Consider the following 22,167-nt stretch of genomic DNA (forward strand, 5'->3'; position numbering starts at 1 on the left):
TTCACATATTGCTGAAGCCTGGCTTGGAGAATTTTGAGCATTACTTTACTAGTGTGTGAGATGAGTGCAATTGTGTGGTAGTTTGATCATTCTTTGGCATTGCCTTTCTTTGGGATTGGAATGAAAACAGACCTTTTCCAGTCCTGTGGCCACTGCTGAGTTTTCCAAATTTCCTGGCATATTGAGTGCAGCACTTTCACAGCATCATCTTTCAGGATTTGGAATAGCTCAACTGGAATTCCATCACCTCCATTAGCTTTGTTCGTAGTGATGCTTTCTAAGGCCCACTTGACTTCACATTCCAGGATGTCTGGCTCTAGGTGAGTGATCACACCATCGTGATTATCTGGGTCGTGAAGATCTTTTTTGCAGTTCTTCTGTGTATTCTTGCCATCTCTTCTTAATATCTTCTGCTTCTGGTAGGTCCATACCATTTCTGTCCTTTATGGAGCTCATCTTTGCATGAAATATTCCTTTGGTATCTCTGATTTTCTTGAAGAGATCCCTAGTCTTTCCCATTTTGTTGTTTTCCTCTATTTCTTTGCATTGATTGCTGAAGAAGGCTTTCTTATCTCTTCTTGCTATTCTTTGTAACTCTGCATTCAGATGTTTATATCTTTCCTTTTCTCTTTTCCTTTTTGCTTCTCTTATTTTCACAGCTATTTGTAAGGCCTCCCCAGACAGCCATTTTCCTTGTTTGCATTTCTTTTCTATGGGAATGGTCTTGATCCCTGTCTCCTGTACAATGTCACGAACCTCATTCCATAGTTCATCAGGCACTCTATCTATCAGATCTAGGCCCTTAAATCTATTTCTCACTCCCACTGTATAATCATAAGGGATTTGATTTAGGTCATCACCTTGAGGAAGCCTGGAAAATGCCTTTGGAATGCAGCCGGCAGTTCATGAGTGCGTGCATTATACATCACTTCAGTCACGTCTGACTCTGTGCGATACTTTGGACCGTAGCCTGCCAGGCTCCTATGTCCATGGGATTCTCCAGGCAAGAACAGTGGAGTGGGTTGCTATGCTCTTATCCAGCCAGCAGTTCATAGTCCTGGACAAATTCTGTAGGTAACATCCACCACTCCACATAAATGATCTCTGCGTTCTCATCACCCTCTCTAATCTGTCTCCAACTCTCCACACAAGGAAGCCCCAGGTGCTGCACGTTTCAGGAGGAAACATGAGCCCAGGCAGCCTCCCAGCAAACTTTTACTCACCTTCTGTTCTCATTCACAGAAACTCCAGCAACTAAAAGTTCACCCACTCAATGCCCACAATGTTCAGGGTTTTGACAACTTCCTCATCTGCATTTTTCTAACTCTACAAGAGACACCAGCTTCTATAGTTCCACAAGAAATCTACCACTAGATCAAAATGTGAAACACTAAATTCACCAACCTTAAAGTTCTAACTCCCCAGACATTTTTATATTTTTGTGACCTTTAAGGCAACTTAGACAAACCTCGTTCCACAATCTACCTTATCCCCCATCCCATTTGTTTTAATTTATTCACAGACACATTGGGTGTTTTTAAGTAAATTAAAAATATATATTCTTTGGTCTATAGTTGATTTAGAATGTTATTTTAGTTTCTACTGTACAAGAAAGTGAATCAGATATACACACACTCATATATATCCCCTCTTTTCAACCTTTTTTATCCATATATATCTATATAGGTCACTACAGAGTGGAGAAGAGTTCCTTGTGCTGTAGAAAAGGTCCTTGAGCACGTGCATGCTCCATCACTCGTCATATCAGATTCTTTGCAACCCCATGGACTGGAGCCCACTAGGCTCTTCTGTCCATGGGATTCTTCGGGCAAGAATACTGGAGTGAGTTGCCATGCCCTCCTCCGGGGATCTTCCCGAGCCAAGGATCAAACCTGAATCTCTTATGTCTCCTGCATTGGCAACTGGGTTCTTTACCACTAGTACCCCTGGGAAGCCCAGAAAAGGTCCTTATTGGTTTTCTATTTTATATACACTTTATATTTTGTAATTAATCACTGTTATCTCTCCATTGCAGTACCTGCAGCATTTTACTCGTCTGTCATTTTTGCCATCTCTTGCCCAAACAGATAGGAACTCAATTAGCATGAAGAAAGAACTTCTTAGGAAAGAATGCTTTTCCTCCATGGAATTCACATGGATTGAACAATAAGAAACCAGAGGGCTCACTTTGTAAGATCCCTGCACAACCACAAACAAGACACTTTTTCTATAATTCAGAGGGTTTTATTTCATTTTACTTAATGTCATGAGCTATTTAATTGAAAAAATCATGCTGGGATGTTAGTAAATGCCACCCATAATCTATGCTGTTTCTCTTAAGATTGGTATTAGTAAAAGATATACAATCTAAATATAAATATATTTCTAAGTAAAAACAATTCACTAGAATGACATCTCAATAAAAATTTATATATTTATATAAAACTACAAAAGAGCAAAAAGGATATTGTTTTAAAATGATGAAATAGACAAGTTTCTTTCCTTTTTTTTTTTAAATTTTATTTTTAAACCTGAAACACTGTATTAGTTTTGCCAAACATCAAAACGAATCCGCCACAGGTATACATATGCTTCCCATCCTGAACCCCCCTCCCTCCTCCCTCCCCACACCATCCCTCTGGGTCGTCCCAGTGCACCAGCCCCAAGCATCCAGTATCGTGCATCGAACCTGGACTGGCAACTCGTTTCATACATGATATTACACGTTTCAATGCTATTCTCCCAAATCTTCCCACCCTCTCCCTCTCCAACAGAGTCCATAAGACTGTTCTATACATCAGTGTCTCTTTTGCTGTCTCGTACACAGGGATATTGTTACCATCTTTCTAAATTCCATATATATGTGTTAGTATACTGTATTGGTGTTTTTCTCTCTGGCTTACTTCACTCTGTATAATAGGCTCCAGTTTCATCCACCTCATTAGAAGTGATTCAAATGTATTCTTTTTAATGGCTGAGTAATACTCCATTGTGTATATGTACCACTGCTTTCTTATCCATTCATCTGCTGATGGACATCTAGGTTGCTTCCATGTCCTGGCTATTATAAACAGTGCTGCGATGAACATTGGGGTACATGTGTCTCTTTCCCTTCTGGTTTCCTCTGTGTGTATGCCCAGCAGTGGGATTGCTGGATCATAAGGCAGTTCTATTTCCAGTTTTTTAAGGAATCTCCACACTGTTCTCCATAGTGGCTGTACTAGTTTGCATTCCCACCAACAGTGTAAGAGGGTTCCTTTTTCTCCACACCCTCTGCAGCATTTATTGCTTGTAGACTTTTGGATTGCAGCCATTCTGACTGGTGTGAAATGATACCTCATAGTGGTTTTGATTTGCATTTCTCTGATAATGAGTGATGTTGAGCATCTTTTCATGTGTTTGTTAGCCATCTGTATGTCTTCTTTGGAGAAATGTCTATTTAGTTCTTTGGCCCATTTTTTGATTGGGTCATTTATTTTTCTGGAATTGAGCTGTAGGAGTTGCTTGTATATTTTTGAGATTAGTTGTTTATTAGTTGCTTCATTTGCTATTATTTTCTCCCATTCTGAAGGCTGCCTTTTCACCTTGCTAATAGTTTCCTTTGATGTGCAGAAGCTTCCCATTTGTTTACTTTTGCTTTTATTTCCAATATTCTGGGAGGTGGGTCATAGAGGATCCTGCTGTGATGTATGTCAGAGAGTGTTTTGCCTATGTTCTCCTCTAGGAGTTTTATACTTTCTGGTCTTACGTTTAGATCTTTAATCCATTTTGAGTTTATTTTTGTGTATGGTGTTAGAAAGTGTTCTAGTTTCATTCTTTTAAAAGTGGTTGACCAGATTTCCCAGCACCACTTGTTAAAGAGATTGTCTTTAATCCATTGTATATTCTTGCCTCCTTTGTCAAAGATAAGGTGTCCATAGGTGCGTGGATTTATCTCTGGGCTTTCTATTTTGTTCCATTGATCTATATTTCTGTCTTTGTGCCAGTACCATACTGTCTTGATAACTGTGGCTTTGTAGTAGAGGCTGAAGTCAGGTAGGTTGATTCCTCCAGTTCCATTCTTCTTTCTCAAGATCGCTTTGGCTATTCGAGGTTTTTTGTATTTCCATACAAATTGCGAAATTATTTGTTCTAGCTCTGTGAAGAATACCGTTGGTAGCTTGATAGGGATTGCATTGAATCTATAAATTGCTTTGGGTAGTATACTCATTTTCACTATATTGATTCTTCCAATCCATGAACATGGTATATTTCTCCATCTCTTAGTGTCCTCTTTGATTTCTTTCACCAGTGTTTTATAGTTTTCCATATATAGGTCTTTAGTTTCTTTAGGTAGATATATTCCTAAGTATTTTATTCTTTCCGTTGCAATGGTGAATGGAATTGTTTCCTTAATTTCTCTTTCTGTTTTCTCATTATTAGTGTATAGGAATGCAAGGGATTTATGGGTGTTGATTTTATATCCTGCAAATTTACTATAGTCATTGATTAGTTCTAGTAATTCTCTGGTGGAGTCTTTAGGGTTTTCTATGTAGAGGAACATGTCATCTGCAAATAGTGAGAGTTTTACTTCTTTTCCAATTTGGATTCCCTTTATTTCTTTTTCTGCTCTGATTGCTGTGGCCAAAACTTCCAAAACTATGTTGAATAGTAACGGTGAAAGTGGGCACCCTTGTCTTGTTCCTGACTTTAGAGGAAATGCTTTCAATTTTTCACCATTGAGGATAATGTTTGCTGTGGGTTTGTCATATATAGCTTTTATTATGTTGAGGTATGTTCCTTCTATTCCTGCTTTCTGGAGAGTTTTTATCATAAATGGATGTTGAATTTTGTCAAAGGCTTTCTCTGCATCTATTGAGATAATCATATGGTTTTTCTTTTTCAATTTGTTAATGTGGTGTATTACATTGATTGATTTGTGGATATTGAAGAATCCTTGCATCCCTGGGATAAAGCCCACTTGGTCATGGTGTATGATCTTTTTAATGTGTTGTTGGATTCTGATTGCTAGAATTTTGTTAAGGATTTTTGCATCTATGTTCATCAGTGATATTGGCCTGTAGTTTTCTTTTTTTTGTGGGATCTTTGTCAGGTTTTGGTATTAGGGTGATGGTGGCCTCATAGAATGAGTTTGGAAGTTTACCTTCCTCTGCAATTTTCTGGAAGAGTTTGAGCAGGATAGGTGTTAGCTCCTCTCTAAATTTTTGGTAGAATTCAGCTGTGAAGCCGTCTGGACCTGGGCTTTTGTTTGCTGGAAGATTTTTGATTACAGTTTCAATTTCCGTGCTTGTGATGGGTCTGTTAAGATTTTCTATTTCTTCCTGGTCGAGTTTTGGAAAGTTGTACTTTTCTAAGAATTTGTCCATTTCTTCCACGTTGTCCATCTTATTGGCATATAATTGTTGATAGTAGTCTCTTATGATCCTTTGTATTTCTGTGTTGTCTGTTGTGATCTCTCCATTTTCATTTCTAATTTTATTGATTTGATTTTTCTCCCTTTGTTTCTTGATGAGTCTGGCTAATGGTTTGTCAATTTTATTTATCCTTTCAAAGATCCAGCTTTTAGCTTTGTTGATTTTTGCTATGGTCTCTTTTTTTCTTTTGCATTTATTTCTGCTCTAATTTTTAAGATTTCTTTCCTTCTACTAACCCTGGGGTTCTTCATTTCTTCCTTTTCTAGTTGCTTTAGGTGTAGAGTTAGGTTATTTATTTGACTTTTTTCTTGTTTCTTGAGGTATGCCTGTATTGCTATGAACTTTCCCCTTAGGACTGCTTTTACAGTGTCCCACAGGTTTTGGGTTGTTGTGTTTTCATTTTCATTAGTTTCTATGCAAATTTTGATTTCTTTTTTGATTTCTTCTGTGATTTGTTGGTTATTCAGCAGCGTGTTGTTCAGCCTCCATATGTTGGAATTTTTAATAGTTTTTCTCTTGTAATTGAGATCTAATCTTACTGCATTGTGGTCAGAGAAGATGCTTGGAATGATTTCTATGTTTTTGAATTTACCAAGTCTAGCTTTATGGCCCAGGATGTGATCTATCCTGGAGAAGGTTCCATGTGTGGTTGAGAAAAAGGTGAAATTCATTGTTTTGGGATGAAATGTCCTATAGATATCAATTAGGTCTAACTGGTCTATTGTATCGTTTAAAGTTTGTGTTTCCTTGTTAATTTTCTGTTTAGTTGATCTATCCATAGGTGTGAGTGGGGTATTAAAGTCTCCCACTATTACTGTGTTATTGTTAATTTCTCCTTTCATAGTTGTTAGCATTTGTCTTACATATTGTGGTGCTCCCGTGTTGGGTGCATATATATTTATAATTGTTATATCTTCTTCTTGGATTGATCCTTTGATCATTATGTAGTGACCTTCTTTGTCTCTTTTCACAGCCTTTGTTTTAAAGTTATTTTATCTGATATGAGTATTGTTACTCCTGCTTTCTTTTGGTCCCTATTTGCATGGAAAATCTTTTTCCAGCCCTTCACTTTCAGTCTGTATGTGTCCCCTGATTTGAGGTGGGTCTCTTGTAGACAACATATGTAGGGGTCTTGTTTTTGCATCCATTCAGCCAGTCTTTGTCTTTTGGTTGGGGCATTCAACCCATTTACGTTTAAGGTAATTACTGATAAGTATGATCCCGTTGCCATTTACTTTATTGTTTTGGGTTCGAATTTATACACCGTTTTTGTGTTTCCTGTCTAGAGAATATCCTTTAGTATTTGTTGGAGAGCTGGTTTGGTGGTGCAGAATTCTCTCAGCTTTTGCTTGTCGGAAAAGCTTTTGATTTCTCCTTCATACTTGAATGAGATTCTTGCTGGGTACAATAATCTGGGCTGTAGGTTATTTTCTTTCATCACTTTAAGTATGTCTTGCCATTCCCTCCTGGCTTGAAGAGTTTCTATTGAAAGATCAGCTGTTATCCTTATGGGAATTCCCTTGTGTGATATTTGTTGTTTTTCCCTTGCTGCTTTTAATATTTGTTCTTTGTGTTTGATCTTTGTTAATTTGATTACTATGTGTCTTGGGGTGTTTCGCCTTGGGTTTATCCTGTTTGGGACTCTCTGGGTTTCTTGGACTTGGGTGATTATTTCCTTCCCCATTTTAGGGAAGTTTTCAACTATTATCTCCTCAAGTATTTTCTCATGGTCTTTCTTTTTGTCTTCTTCTTCTGGGACCCCCTATGATTCGAATGTTGTAGCGTTTAATATTGTCCTGGAGGTCTCTGAGATTGTCCTCATTTCTTTTAATTTGTTTTTCTCTTATCCTCCCTGATTCATTTATTTCTACCATTCTATCTTCTAATTCACTAATCCTATCTTCTGCCTCTGTTATTCTACTATTTGTTGCCTCCAGAGTGTTTTTAATTTCATTTATTGCATTATTCATTATATTTTGACTCTTTTTTATTTCTTCTAGGTCCTTGTTAAACCTTTATTGCATCTTCTCAATCCTTGTCTCCAGGCTATTTATCTGTGATTCCATTTTGATTTCAATATTTTGGATCAATTTCACTATCATTATTTGGAATTCTTTATCAGGTAGATTCTCTATCTCTTCCTCTTTTGTTTGGTTTGGTGGGCATTTATCCTGTTCCTTTATCTGCTGGGTATTCCTCTGTCTCTTCATCTTGTTTAAATTGCTGATTTTGGGGTGTCCTATCTGTATTCTGGCAGTTTGTGGAGTTCTCTTTATTGTGGCGTTTCCTCGCTGTGTGTGGGTTTGTACAGGTGGTTTGTCAAGGTTTCCTGGTTAGGGAGGCTTGTGTCGGTGTTCTGGTGGGTGGAGCTGGATTTCTTCTCTCTGGGGTGCAATGAAGTGTCCAGTAATGAGTTATGAGATGTCTATGGCTTTGGGGTGACTTTGGGCAGCCTGTATCTTAGAGCTCAGGGCTGTGTTCCTTTATTGCTGGAGAATTTTCTTGGTATGTCTTGCCCTGGAACTTGTTGGCCCTTGTGTGGTGCTTGGTTTCAGTTTAGGTATGGAGACGTTTGATGAGCTCCTGTCAATTAATGTTCCTTAGAGTCAGGAATTCCCTGGAGTCGGGGTTTGGACTTAAGCCTCCTGCTTCCAGTTATTGGTCTTATTTTTACAGTAGTTTCAAAACTTTTCCTTCTATACAGCACCATTGATAAAACATCTACGTTAAAGATGAAAAGTTTCTCTACCGTGAGGGTCACCCAGAGAGGTTCACAGCGTTACATGGAGAAGAGAAGAGGGAGGAGGGATTTAGAGGTGACCTGAATGAGATGCGGTGGAATCAACAGAGGACAGAGTGGGCTAGCCAGTAATCACTTCCTTGTGTGCACTCCACAACTGGACCACTCAGAAGTGTTCATGGAGTTATACAGGGGAGAGAAGAAGGAGGAAGGAGACAGAGGTGGCCAGGAGGATAAAAGGGGGGAATGAAAAGGAGGGAGACAGATCCAGTCAGTAATCAGTTCCCTAAGTGTTCTGCCCTTCTGGAACACACAGAAATTCACAGAGTTGGGTAGAGTAGAGAGGGGTTAGGGAGGAGACACCGGTGACCTGGTGGAGAAAAAGGAGAGTCCAAAGGGAGAGACAGCATTCAAGCCAGTAATCTCACTCCCTAGTGAAAAATGGGTCCTGAAGATTGGGTTCTTAAAGGTACAAAATTGGTAACAAATACATAAAAGCAAAAATTAAAAATCTAGAGTAGAGTTTGGAATTTCAAAAATACGATGTTAAAGAAAAGAAGAATAAAAAAAAAGAAAAGAAGAAGGAAAAGAAAGAGAGAAAAAACGAACAAACAAAAACAAACAAGGTCGTGAAAATTATAAAGAGAATATAGGTACAAAATTGATGACTAATACTAAAAAGCAAAAGTTAAAAATCTAGAGTAGCGTTTGGAATTTCAGATATACAATGTTATATAAAAGAAGAAGAGAAACAGAAAAAAAAAAGTCTCAGAAAGTATAAAAAAAACTATAGGTACAAAATTGATAACAAGTACCAAAAAGCTAAAATTAAAAATCTAGAGTAGAGTTTGGAATTTCAAAAATACAATGTTAAAGAGAGGAAGAAGAAGAAGAAAAAAAACAAGGTCAAAAGTTATAAAAAATATATATATGAAGTTTCCTGTAAAAAAAAAATAGGGCCTTTTTTCTTTTTTTTTTGCAAAGTAATAGGTTATAAAAGTGAAAATTAAAGGAATAATAGAGGACTTAAAATTTTTTAAAAAAATTAAAAAAAAAAGGGGAAAGAAAGAATGATTGTAAAAATAGTAAAAATATATCCAGGACTTTTTCTGGTTTTGTTGTGAGTATTGTGGGTTCAGTTCATTTTTGGCTAGTTCCTTGGTCCAACTTATATTTCTCAAGATCTATAGGCCCCTTCCTATGTAGTCGGTAGTAACCACAGGGTTTTAATTTATTGCCTGTAGCTTCCAAGGCAGTTCCCTCTGTTATAGCTTCTTCTGTTGGCTGGTCTCTTCAGTGTCTGGTTTCCGCCCTGACACAAAGGGGATGGTGGAGGATACTTTTTTTTTTTAGGCTCACTTGTTCAGTCGCGCTGTTGGGAGGGAGGGATGCTGCAAATAACACTGGCGTGTGGAGGATACTTTTTTTTTTTTTTTTAGGCTCACTTGTTCAGTCGCGCTGTTGGGAGGGAGGGATGCTGCAAATAACACTGGCGTGTGCTCGCAGTGCCTCAGCCACACTGGGTCTGCCCCCGCTCACAGTGCGCGTAGCCTCCCTGCCCACACTTTTCAGGCTCTAGGTTGCTCCGCCGGGAACCATCCGCGGCCGGCCCTGGGCTGCCTGTACCTACCAGGTCCAAGCCGCTCAGGTTCAGGCACTCTGGTAGTCCTCAGAGGCCCAGACTCGGTTGGGCCTGCGTTTTGTGCCCTTCCCAGGTCTGAGCAGCTCAGGTGATGAGGTGTTTGGTGAGCGCGATTGCTGTGACTTATCGCCTCCCCGCCGCTCGTTTATCTAGGTGTACAACCGGCGCACCTTCTCAGGCAGATGTTGACCGTCCAGACCCCCAAGAAGTTTTAGTTAGCAAAGAAGCCTGCCTACAGTTTTATAGATAATGTCTCTCTGGGGCTGCGATTGCCCCCTTCCGGTTCTGGCTGTCTGTCACCGGAGGGGGAAGGTCTGCAGCCGGCTATCTCTGTTCAGTCCTTTGTTCCGTGCTCGGGCCTGGCGGTGTCTTAGGTTAGGGCTGGCTTTTCGCGTGGTAGATATCCCACAGTCTGGTTTACTAGCCCAAATTATTTCACTCAGATAGCGCTCAGGGTATTCAGGCCAGGTCCTTACCCTAAGTGATGCAGCCTCCACTGCGCCTCCCTGCCCAGCCCCCACTTGCTAATGGCGGAAGCAGGCGTCTGCGCTGTTTTTCCGCTGTGAGGAGTTACCGTAGGGCTCGCAATCTGCGGGTTTTAATTGTTTATTTATTTTTCCTCCCTGTTATGTTGCCCTCTGTGCTTCCAAAGCTCAGCACAGATTCGGCAGTGAGAAGGTTTCCTGGTGTTTGGAAACTTCTCTCTTTTTAAGACTCCTTTCCTGGGATGGGACTCCCTTCCCGGGATGGAACTCCGTCCCTCCCTCTTTTGTCTCTTTTTTTGTCTTTTATATTTTTTCCTACCTCCTTTCAAAGACTTGGGTTGCTTTTCTGGGTGCCTGATGTCCTCTGCTGGCCTTCAGAAGTTGTTTTGTGGAATTTACTTGGCGTTTAAATGTTCTTTTGATGAATTTGTGGGAGAGAAAGTGTTCTCCCCGTCCTACTCCTCCGCCATCTTGGCTCCTCCCCTCTTCTTTCCTGATTATAGTGAACAAAACACACCCACCACTCCATTATAAGCCTTCGTTAGTTGATCTGAAAAGAGAGTTCTTCAGGTTCACTTCCTTGCAGAGCCATGTGAGCACTGAACTGTTCCCTCCAAGTCAAGTCCCCACACCATCATCCCTCACCTTGGAAGGTTTTTGATGGCTCCTGGTGATTCAAGTTCCTTTATCCATATAACGCTTCTCCCCTGCATTTCCTTGTTTGGGTGGGGTGCACCTGAAAAAAAATAGGCTTTTAGCAAAAAGAGCTATGAGATCCTTGCACAGCAAATACTGCCTAGCCCAATGTCCAGGCACAGGTTCTTACTGACTAAGAAGCTGAAGCCAGACAAGATCTTCAGTAGAAGCAGATCGTATGCAGAAAGCTCTTGCCTGTTTTCCACTGGGCTGCCAGGAGCACCTCAGCCAGAGGGTCTTCCAGGTAGTCCACCTGCTGGAGGCATTTGCAGAGCTCACAGATGATAAGACCCAAGGGTGGCATCCTCGGGGTCGTCGTCCATATGTCAATGAGAGGGTTCCTATTCTCCTGACAATTCTTTATGTGAAGTCACTAGAACAGGTCCCATTCATAGCAAACCCAACCAGCACAAAGATCACCCATTCAATACCAAAGATATTCAGTGTTGTTACATTTGCCCAGCTGCTTTTGTCTACACCCTCCCCCAAGACAGCAACTTCCCAAGTTCCATCCAGATTTCTGCACTACATCTAAATCTGAAGCAGGACACTCATCAACCTTCAACTGTCAACCCTCCAATCTTTTGTTATTTTTTCAGCTCTAAGGACTCTTAGACAAACCATGTCCCACCATCCATTTCATCCAGTCCCATTCCCTTTAACTTTTCCATGGACACTTTCTATGTTGAGTTTCCTCACTGGAGTCACTCCTTTGGAACACCAGCCGCACTTTTACATGCTTTATCATATTTGCCTCCTCCATTCCTCTACAGACAGGAAATCAATGAAAAATATTTTCTCAATTCCTTCCAGTGAATGTTCTGACAAAAGTAAGATCTCCTGGACAGATCATTTCTCTCTCTTATAAAGGGAGAGAAATTTCCAACATTCCCTATTTGCATTTTGTGTTTCCATCATTGGAGATGATCATGTCAACACACCATCTGATCCCTTTCCCAATCCTGCCCTGACTGCCTCAACATTAGATGAAAGACTGACCTTGAAGCTCATTGAATCTACCTGGAAAGAAACCCTCACCTCCCTACCGCCAGCACTGCCCCACATGGATAGGTACACCCTGTCACCAGTGTGGAAAGACAGAAAACTGACTTTGCTTCTAAATTCTTCCCTCTCTCTCCTCTTCAGCATGTTCTGTCCTTTCAACTCCATCATCTTCCTATGATCCCATGGCTTTTCCCCCTGTCCAGAGCGTCCACCTTACTGCTCAATCCACGCTTCTCCTTGGGAAAACCTTTACTAGCTCATCCCATGCCTCCAGGTACGCCCTTGCTCCATCCTGCCTTTGCTCTGTAAATAAAGTCCACATGAACCTTCTGACATAGCAAGATACCTCATTCAACCAGGCAAACTCCCCTTTCCTTTACTTTCTCCTGTAAGTTACACAAGCCTAGGTGTCATTGCTGGTCAGACCCAAGATGATTCACTTCCTTATAGATAGAATCCAAGTTTCAGTTCAGTTCAGTTCATTTGCGCAGTTGTGTCCGACTCTTTGCCACCCCATGAATCCTAGCACGCCAGACCTCCCTGTCCATCAACTCCCGGAGTTCACTGAGACTCACGTCCATTGAGTCAGTGATGCCATGCAGCCATCTCAACTTCTGTTGTCCCATTCTCCTCCTGCCCCCAATCCCTCCCAGCATCAGAGTCTTTTCCAATGAGTCAATTCTTCGCATGAGGTGGCCAAAGTACTGGAGTTTCAGCTTTAGCATCATTCCTTCCAAAGAACACCCAGGGCTGATCTCCTTCAGAATGGACTGGTTGGATCTCCTTGCAGTCCAAGGGACTCTCAAGAGTCTTCTCCAACACCACAGTTCAAAAGCATCAATTATTCATCACTGAGCTTTCTTTTTTTTTTTTAATTTAAAAAATTGTTATTATTATTATCTTTTACCTTACAATATTGTATTGGTTTTGCCATATATCAACATGCATCTGCCACGAGTGTACACGTGTTCTCCATCCTGAACCCAACTCCCACCTCCATCCCTATACCATCCCTCTGGGTCATCCCAGTGCACCATCCCCAAGCTTCCTGTATCCTGCATCAAACCTGGACTGGCAATTCATTTCTTATATGATATTATACATGTTTTAATGCCATTCTCTCACATCATCCCCCCCACCTCCCACAGAGTCCAAAAGACTGTTCTATACATCTGTGTCTCTTTTGCTGTCTTGCATACAGGGTTGTCGTCACCATCTTTCTAAATTTCATATATATGTGTTAGTATACTGTATTGGTGTTTTTCTTTCTGGCTTACTTCACTCCGTATAATAGGCTCCAATTTCATCCACCTCATTAGAACTGATTCAAATGTATTCTTTTAATGGCTGGGCACTCAGCTTTCTACAAAGTCCAACTCTCACATCCATACATGACCACTGGAAAAACCATAGCCTTGAATAGATGGACCTTTGTTGGCAAAGTAATGTCTCTGCTTTTGAATATGCTATCTAGGTTGGTCATAACTTTTCTTCCAAGGAGTAAGCTTCTTTTAATTTCATGCCTGCAGTCACCATCTGCAGTGATTTGAGCCTCAAAAATAAAGTCTGACACTGTTTCCACTGTTTCCCTATCATTTTCCATGAAGTGATGGGACCAGATGCCATGATCTTCATTTGCTGAATGTTGAGCTTTAAGCCAACTTTTTCACTCTCCTCTTTCACTTTCGTCAAGAGGCTTTTCAGTTCCTCTTCATTTTCTTCCATAAGGGTGGTGTCATCTGCATATCTCAGGTTATTGATATTTCTCCCAGCAATCTTCATTCCACCTTGTGCTTCTTCCAGCCCAGCGTTTCTCATGATGTACTCTGCATAGAAGTTAAATAAGCAGGATGACCATATACAGCCTTGATGTACTCCTTTTCCTATTTGGAACCAGTCTGTTGTTCCATGTCCAGTTCTAACTGTTCCTTCCTGACCTGCATATAGATTTCTCAAGAGGCAGGTCAGGTGGTCTGGTATTTCCATCTCTTTCAGAATTTTCCACAGTTTATTGTGATCCACACAAAGGCTTTGGCATAGTCAATAAAGCAGAAATAGATGTTTTTCTGGAACTCTCTTGCTTTTTCCATGATCCAGCAGATGTTGGCAATTTGATCTCTGGTTTCTTTGCCTTTTCTAAAACCAGCTGGAACATCTGGAAGTTCATGGTTCACGTATTGCTGAAGCCTGGCTTGGAGAATTTTGAGCATTACTTTACTAGCGTGTGAGAATCCACGTTTAGAGGAGTTCAACACTCAATGAACCTTTTATGCATGAAGAAAATCCACTTGAGGAAAGAGCGCTTTACCCTGTGGAATTCATTCAGCTTGAACAGTAAGAAACCAAGGTGCTCCTTTTGTAAGATCCAACCCCTACAAAAAATTAGGAGATCCATTTTCTATAAACTAGAAGCTTTTATTTCATTTAATGAATATTGAATTGAACAGATTATGCTCAAATTTTAGCAATCAATGCCTACTATTATCAAACCTGAGTTTCTAAACTAAAAATAGACTTCTAAAGTCCAAACATTAAATATAATCCTATCTCGCTAAAAAGAAAAATTCATTTATACTAATGCACAATACAAAAATTACAAAAGGAAATTGTATTAAAATGATGAAGTAAAAAGAAATGATGCAATGGAAATGGTGTGGGGTTTGTTTGTTCTTCTTCCCTGAATGTCCTTCAAGGCATCACTGGTCCATTGTAAACCTTGGTCTCTTGATGTGGATAATGGAGTCCTCTAGGTTAACTTCCTCGCAGAGTCCTGTGAGCCCTGAAGTGTTCCTTCCAGGTCAAGAATCCATACCATCGTCCCCCACCATGGAAGGGTTTGGATGCCTCCAGGGCGTTCATGTTACTTTGGCAGAAAAAGATTTGCTTCTCCACTTCCTTCCCAGGCTGGAGCGTATCTGGAAAAAGTCATGTAGATGGCTTTTAGCAGAAAGGCCTTGGAAGCCGCTTCTGACAGAAAATACCACCTAGCCCAATGTCCAGACACAAGTGCTTACCAAGAGGAGCTGCAAGCAGACAAGATCCTCAGTAGAAGCAGACCGTGTGCAGAAAGCTCTTGCCAGTTTTCCGCTCGGCTGCCAGGAGCACCTCGACCAGAGAGTCCTCCAGGTTGTCTGCCTGCTGGAGGCGTTCGCAGAGCTCACAGATGATGAAAGACCCAAGCGTGGCGTCCTCCGCGTTGTCAGCCATGTCCACGTTGATCACGTGCACAGGCTGGAAGGTCTCCTGCTCTCGGACCAACAGCTCCTCCACCACCTTGTCGTAGACGCTCTCCTCACAGGTGAAGATGACGTCAAAGCGATCTCGGCACTCTTGAAATCTTTCTGGGCGAGGCTTGATTCTCTCGTTTCTTCCCAAGATGTGTAAGATGCCGTTGCTGTTATAGCATTGTCGGTCTTTGCGCACAAGGTCCTTGCGCATCTCCTCATAGGTGGTGGAGAAATCATAAACCACGGGGAGGTTGCGTGCCCTTCCTGGGAGCCTGACTCGAGACCCAGCTCCGAAGGACCTGACTCGGAATCCTTTCCTCCTGAGGATGCGGTGGGCCTCCATGCTCCTGTTCATGTTGCTCATGCAGACCACAGCCACACTGAGCGGATACGAGGGCATGGTGGCGGCCACTTGGGACTCCAGCCAGACGCCTGGACTTCAGGGGCTGAGGGAACTCTGAAGGCCAGGGGATGACCAACTGGGTCCAGCTCTTCCAAGGAGTGTTAGAGTCAAAAAAGAAAGAAGGCATTTATATGGAGGCACTTATCCTCAGTGGGAGGGGAAATCTTGAATGATGATTGGCTTAACTCTTGACTGATTGGATTTGAATGATCGGCTGGGAGCAGAGAACCCAGTGTTGGTTTCTGAACAATTCCATTGATGCAATCACCCAACCTCAATGTCACTGTGTGCCCACCCAAACCCCACCCCTTCCTGAGCATTTTTCCTTCTCCTGTTAACTCCATCTGTGCCTGTATTTATGGGGCTATACTTGGTATCAGGCAAAACAACTAGACTACTCACTGGCTTCTCACCAGCCTTCTAAAGAGCTGAAGACATGCATGTGGAAAAGGTCTTTGAGATTCCTGATCCTCCTAATCCAATGATGCAAGAATCACAGTGATTGTTCCCCAGATTTTCATATTAGAATTGATAGTCCGGCAGAGCAGTTGTGAACCGTGAACTTCCAGATGTTCAAGCTGGTTTTAGAAAAGGCAGAGGAACCAGGGATCAAATTGTCAAAATCTGCTGGATTATCAAAAAAGCAAGAGCATTCCTGAAAAACATCTATTTCTGCTTTATTGACTATGCCAAAGCCTTTGACTGTGGGGATCACAATAATCGGGCAAATTCTGAAAGAGATGGAAATACCAGACCACCTGCCCTGCCTCTTGAGAAACCTATATGCAGGTCAGGAAGGAACAGTTAGAACTGGACATGGAACAACAGACTGGTTCCAAATAGGAAAAGGAGTACATCAAGGCTGTATATGGTCATCCTGCTTATTTAACTTCTATGCAGAGTACATCATGAGAAACGCTGGGCTGGAAGAAGCACAAGGTGGAATGAAGATTGCTGGGAGAAATATCAATAACCTGAGATATGCAGATGACACCACCCTTATGGAAGAAAATGAAGAGGAACTGAAAAGCCTCTTGACGAAAGTGAAAGAGGAGAGTGAAAAAGTTGGCTTAAAGCTCAACATTCAGCAAATGAAGATCATGGCATCTGGTCCCATCACTTCATGGAAAATGATAGGGAAACAGTGGAAACAGTGTCAGACTTTATTTTTGAGGCTCAAATCACTGCAGATGGTGACTGCAGGCATGAAATTAAAAGAAGCTTACTCCTTGGAAGAAAAGTTATGACCAACCTAGATAGCATATTCAAAAGCAGAGACATTACTTTGCCAACAAAGGTCCATCTATTCAAGGCTATGGTTTTTCCAGTGGTCATGTATGGATGTGAGAGTTGGACTGTGAAGAAAGCTGAGTGCTGAAGAATTGATGCTTTTGAACTGTGGTGTTGGAGAAGCCTCTTGAGAGTCCATTGAACTGCAAAGAGATCTGACGAGTCCATTCTGAAGGAGATCAGTCCCGGGTGTTCTTTGGAAGGAATGATGCTAAAGCTGAAACTCCAGTACTTTGGCCACCTCATGAGAAGAGTTGACTTATTGGAAAAGATTCTGATGCTGGGAGGGATTGGGGGCAGGAGGAGAAGGGGACGACAGAGGATGAGATGGCTGCTTGGCATCACTGACTCGATGGACGTGAATCTGAGTGAACTTTGGGAGTTGGTGATGGACAGGGAGGCCTGACGTGCTACAGCCAGGGGTGGCAAAGAGTCGGACATGACTGAGCGACTGAACTGAACTGAACTGAACTGAGAACAGTTGTGCTAAATCCTAGGAAGGCATTCATGGTTCTTCCCATCAGTCAAGAAAAGCATGCACCAATGTCAAAAGCAACATCTGGAAAATATGACTGGCATTTGATAGGGTTTCACAAGTTGCAAGAACACCACATTTTCTCCTTTTTCTCTTCTTCAATTCATCAGAATTCTGGAGCAAACCGAGCAGATCCTCCTCCCTTATCTTGTCTCCAAAAGCAGCTCAGTCTTCCCGCTCCATACTCAAAATAGAAGCCTTTTCATTGAGTTCTCCATTTGCATAGCTGATGAAGCAACCGTACAGATATTAAACTTGAGGTCGGGACATTGACCACTAAGGAGACTTAATGCTGTCACTTCAAAATGGCGAGGGTGAAGATCTCTTCATAGAGCCACAGACTGAGTGTTCAGTCCATTGCAGTGATTCTCTGAGTGCAGAGTCCTATGTCAGTAAACAGCCCAAGTCTACTCAAAGTGTGACCCCCAGAGCATCAACATGAACTGAAGGGGAGCTTGTTTAACCTGGGAATTGGACTCCCAGACCACTGAATTGGATCGCAGGGATGTGCACTAAAGATTGAGAGCAAGTAGATTAATAGCAGGGATTTCAGAAACTTGACTGGACCTCGGAAGTCCCTGAGAAGCATTGCCTCTAGATGGGAGGTTTAATATTCTGAAGAGAAAAGCCAGATTAGAGAAAAGGCCAGGCATACCTGAAAAGGTAGTCAGCTCTCAAATATGATGTGAAAATGTTTTTTAACAGTCACTGCCTGAGACCTAACTCATCCTGCCTGGAAAAACAGAGAGAGAGAGAAGAAAGATCTCAGAGCCTGAACTACATTCATGATACTACAGGAGGAAGTTATTTCATCATGGTCCTTTCTCTTCATAGGATGGCTCTAGGGTCACACAGTGGTGAAAACCTCTGCTTCTGATCTGCTTTGTGTGCTCCTGAATTTCTCTCTGAGACTCAGGGTGGGGAAGTGGGGTTCTTGTTCAGCGTGCCAGCACAGTGGCTGTCAACTCTTGAGCTCTTAGTGCTAGAGCAGTGCTCCTGTGTCACTTCATAAGCCTTCCTGATGTCTGCAGTGCTGGTAGAGGAGACCTTACAGGGCAGGGTTCCCTTCATTTTCTGCCAATTCTGAGCCTTATTTAACTGAACACCATCCCTGTTTTTTCAGCTTGAGATAACCTTGAATATTTTTCATTTATATGAAGATTGATTTCCTTTAGCGTCAGTTCTCTTTTGAATGATGTCAACATCTTTTTTATGATTACTACCTCTTTTCTTTCTTTTTTATTCAATCCTGTAGGCAAAATCTCTTCTGTTCTCTGTCTTTCTGGACTTACCACTCTGAGGAACCCATATTCTGTCAATTCTGGATGTAAAATCAATAGATATAGGTCAAGTACTTAACAAGCCCTACAAGTGCACACATCACCCATTCAACACCAACAAACATTTGTATTGTCACTTCTTCCCCAGCTGCCTTTTTCTTCACACTCCCCTGTGACAGGAGCTTCCATACTTCCACCCAAATCTCTGCCACTACATCAAAATCCAAAGTAGAATATTCCCCAACCTTCAACCACCCACCTTCCAATCTTTTGTTTATTTTTTCAACTCTAAAAGCTCTTAGACAAACTATGCTTCAGCATCCATTTCATCCAGTTCAATTCCCCTTATTTTTCCATGGATACTTACTATGTTAAGAGACATTACTATAGTTTCTCCTGTGTAACATTTACAGCACTTTGAACCAGTTGTACTCTCTCATATTTGCCTCCTGCATATCCCTATGGACAGGAATTCAAGCAACAGCTTTTTCTGCATATGGATTTTCTGGCAAAATAAGGTCACCTGGACAAATCATTTCTCTTTCTTTCAAGGGGCTCCTAAATCTCCCTACTTCAATTTTGTGGTCCCATCATTGGAAAAGATGATCTCAGCTGACTCCTACTCCCTCTCCATTCCTGACCATGACTGTCCACCCTCAGGGAAGAGACTGATCTTGAATACCACTGACTCTACCAGGAAAGAAAACCGTCATCTCCCTACCACTGCCCCTTTCAGATATAGATGCACCTGCTCACATGTGGGGAAAGACAGAAATTGAGAGTGCTTCTATATCCATCCCTCTCCCTTCTCTTCATCACGTCTTGTCTTTTCAACTCCAACACCTGCCTCTGGTCCCACAGCTTCTCCTATGCAGAGCCACCTCCCTACTCCTTAGTGCACTCCTGTCCTCAGGATGTCCTGTACTCCCTGATCCCTCCAGATCCATGGCACTCCATGCCACCTACACAGATAACAAAGCCCACACTTACTTTCTGATAGTGAGTAAACTAATTCACCATCCCAACTACCTCTCCTTTATTTTCTCCTGTGAGTCACACAGGACTTGATGGCACAGCTGGTCAGAACCAAGAATGTTTCACTGCCAAATAATGAGGATCCATTTTCAGAGGAGCACAAAACACAAAACAGTGAATGTTTGAAGCGAGAAGTAAAGCTCAAGAGAAAAGGATGCTTTTCTACATGGGATTTATAGGCTTTGAAAAAAGGAAATCAAGATACCCATCCCCGATGACAAATGAGAAGACGCCTTTTCTTAAAGAGTTTTATTTTGATTTATTTCATTTTGTTTTATTTAAATACGCTACATAGTTCAACAGATAGGGCTTGGATTTTAGTAAAAATGTGACCATGGGCTATGTTTATTTCTTTTTTTTTTTCCTCTTTCTTCTTTTTTTTTTATTTTTTAACTTTACAATATTGTATTGATTTTGCCATATATCAACGTGAATCCGCCACAGGTATACACATTTTCCCCATCCTGAACCCTCCTCCCTCCCCATACCATCCCTCTGAGTCATGATTTCTAATTTTTTTTCATAAATAAGCCATTGGATTAAACAAATCATGCTTGGATTTTCCCCTAAAAAAGCCACACATGGTCTACCCTGAGTTTCTAATAAAGTAGGCATTCATCAAAGACAAACACTCTAAAAGCAAAAATATTTCTAATTCAATATAATTTCCATTCAATGTATTCCCATCCCACTTAAGAAAAAACAACCAGTAGTATTGATACACCATGCCGAAAGGACAAAAGGAAATTAGTATCCATATAGATCAATATATAGACACTGTTCCTTTTTCTCAGAATATCCTTCACTGCATTGCTTGTCCCAGGCTCTGTGATCATCCTTGATAGTCCATCCAGTAAAGAAAGTTCTCGAGATTAACCTCCTTGCAGAACCCTGTGAGCGCTGAGTTCTTCCTTCCAGGTCCAGTTCCACACCATCATTCCCCACATTGGAAGGGTTGGCATGTCTATGGGTGTTTCATGTTCCCCGTGCCATGTGATGCTGTCCCCCACCTCCTTCACTAGGTGGGGTGTACCTGACAACAGATCATACACAGATAGCCTTTAGCAGAAACGGAAGAAGCCTCTCCCAGAAAATACCTAGCAGCTCAAGAGTCCAGGCACGGGTTATTACTGACAAATGAGCTGAATCCAGCCAAGATGCTTCCTCAGTAGAAGCAGACCATGTGCAGAAAGCTCCTTTCTGTTTTCTGCTTCGCTGCCTGGAGCAGTTCAGCCAGACGACTTTGCGTGTCATCTGCCTGCTGGAGACCCTGGCAGAGCTCACAGATGATGGAAGCTCCAAGGCTGGCTGCCTCCAGGGTGTCGTCTATGTCCACGTTGATGACCGGCACAGGCTGCCAGGTCTCCTGATCCCTGGCGCACAGGTCGGCCACCACCCAGTTATAGGCCCTCTGCCCACAGGTGAAGATGACATCAAAGGGAGCTGGGCACTCTTGAAACCTTTCTGGGCCAGGCTTGATTCTCTCATTTCTTTTCAGGATGTGTAAGACTCCATTCCTTTTGTAGCGCTTTTGGTCTTTAGAGGAGAGGTCGCTGTGCATCTTCTTATAGGACGTGGAGAAGTCGTAGAGCAACGGGTTGCTTTCGTGCCCCTCCTGGGAGCCTCACGTGGGATCTGGCTCCAAAAGACCTGACATGGAACCCATTCTTGCTGAGGATGCAATGGGCTTCCATGCTCCTGTTGACATTGCTCATGCAGACCACAGCCACCCTGAGTGGGGAGGAGGGCATGGCTGCAGCCTCTTGGGACTCTAGCTAGACAGGAGGACTTCAGGGTCTGAGGGGACTCTGAAGGCAGGGAGATGACTGGCTGGGTCCACTTTTGAAATGAGCATTTGAATCAGAGAAGAGAGAAGGCCTTCATGTGGAGGCATGGGCCCAAGGTGGGCAGAGACCTCTTTGGTGACTGGCTTAATTCTTGAGTGATTGGATTTAGATAATGGACCTAGTGGCGTGACTGGAACGACCCGGTGATCCAATCACCCAATTCAACTACCAGGAGATGCCCATCCGGCTTCCTTGCCACCCCGGAGTCCTTTGCCAGGTACAGTTAACCCTGTATGTGCCTGTGTATATGAGGCTAAGTTTGGTAATTCAATTACCTGAACGTCTGTTCTCCACCCTGGTCTGGATCCCTGGTGGGAGTGTTTTGTAGTCTCCACTTCATTCTCTCGGCCACATTTGGAAGAGGCTACTATGCATATAAGACAATGTGTCCAGGCTACTTCCAAGCTTTTCATCATTCTCTCTACTGACCAGAGAACATGCATGTGAAAAGTGTGTTTGAAGTTTTCAAACTTAGAGTAAATTAATTATATGTATAATTGCAAGAGTTGTTTCATATTTATTTCCTACAATTGATAATCTAGAATTGTAATTTTGTTAAATTATAGGG

General features: G+C 42.0%; 1 protein-coding gene and 1 pseudogene across 1 annotated transcript; both read right to left on the minus strand.

Annotated features, from left to right (window-relative positions):
• Positions 1–14,376: 14,376 nt before the first annotated feature.
• Positions 14,377–15,712, minus strand: LOC112579441 (RNA polymerase II subunit A C-terminal domain phosphatase SSU72-like). Its single transcript, XM_044928964.2, has 2 exons — positions 14,997–15,712; positions 14,377–14,897 (listed from the first exon to the last, which is right to left on the minus strand). Exon 1 carries the CDS (start codon positions 15,607–15,609, stop codon positions 15,025–15,027), a length of 585 nt encoding a protein of 194 aa, XP_044784899.2. The 5' UTR covers positions 15,610–15,712; the 3' UTR covers positions 14,377–14,897; positions 14,997–15,024.
• Positions 15,713–20,398: 4,686 nt separating this feature from the next.
• Positions 20,399–21,659, minus strand: LOC102403582 (annotated as a pseudogene).
• Positions 21,660–22,167: the final 508 nt, after the last annotated feature.

This window comes from Bubalus bubalis, chromosome 16, assembly GCF_019923935.1.
Source record: "Bubalus bubalis isolate 160015118507 breed Murrah chromosome 16, NDDB_SH_1, whole genome shotgun sequence".
Lineage (NCBI taxonomy): Eukaryota > Metazoa > Chordata > Mammalia > Artiodactyla > Bovidae > Bubalus > Bubalus bubalis.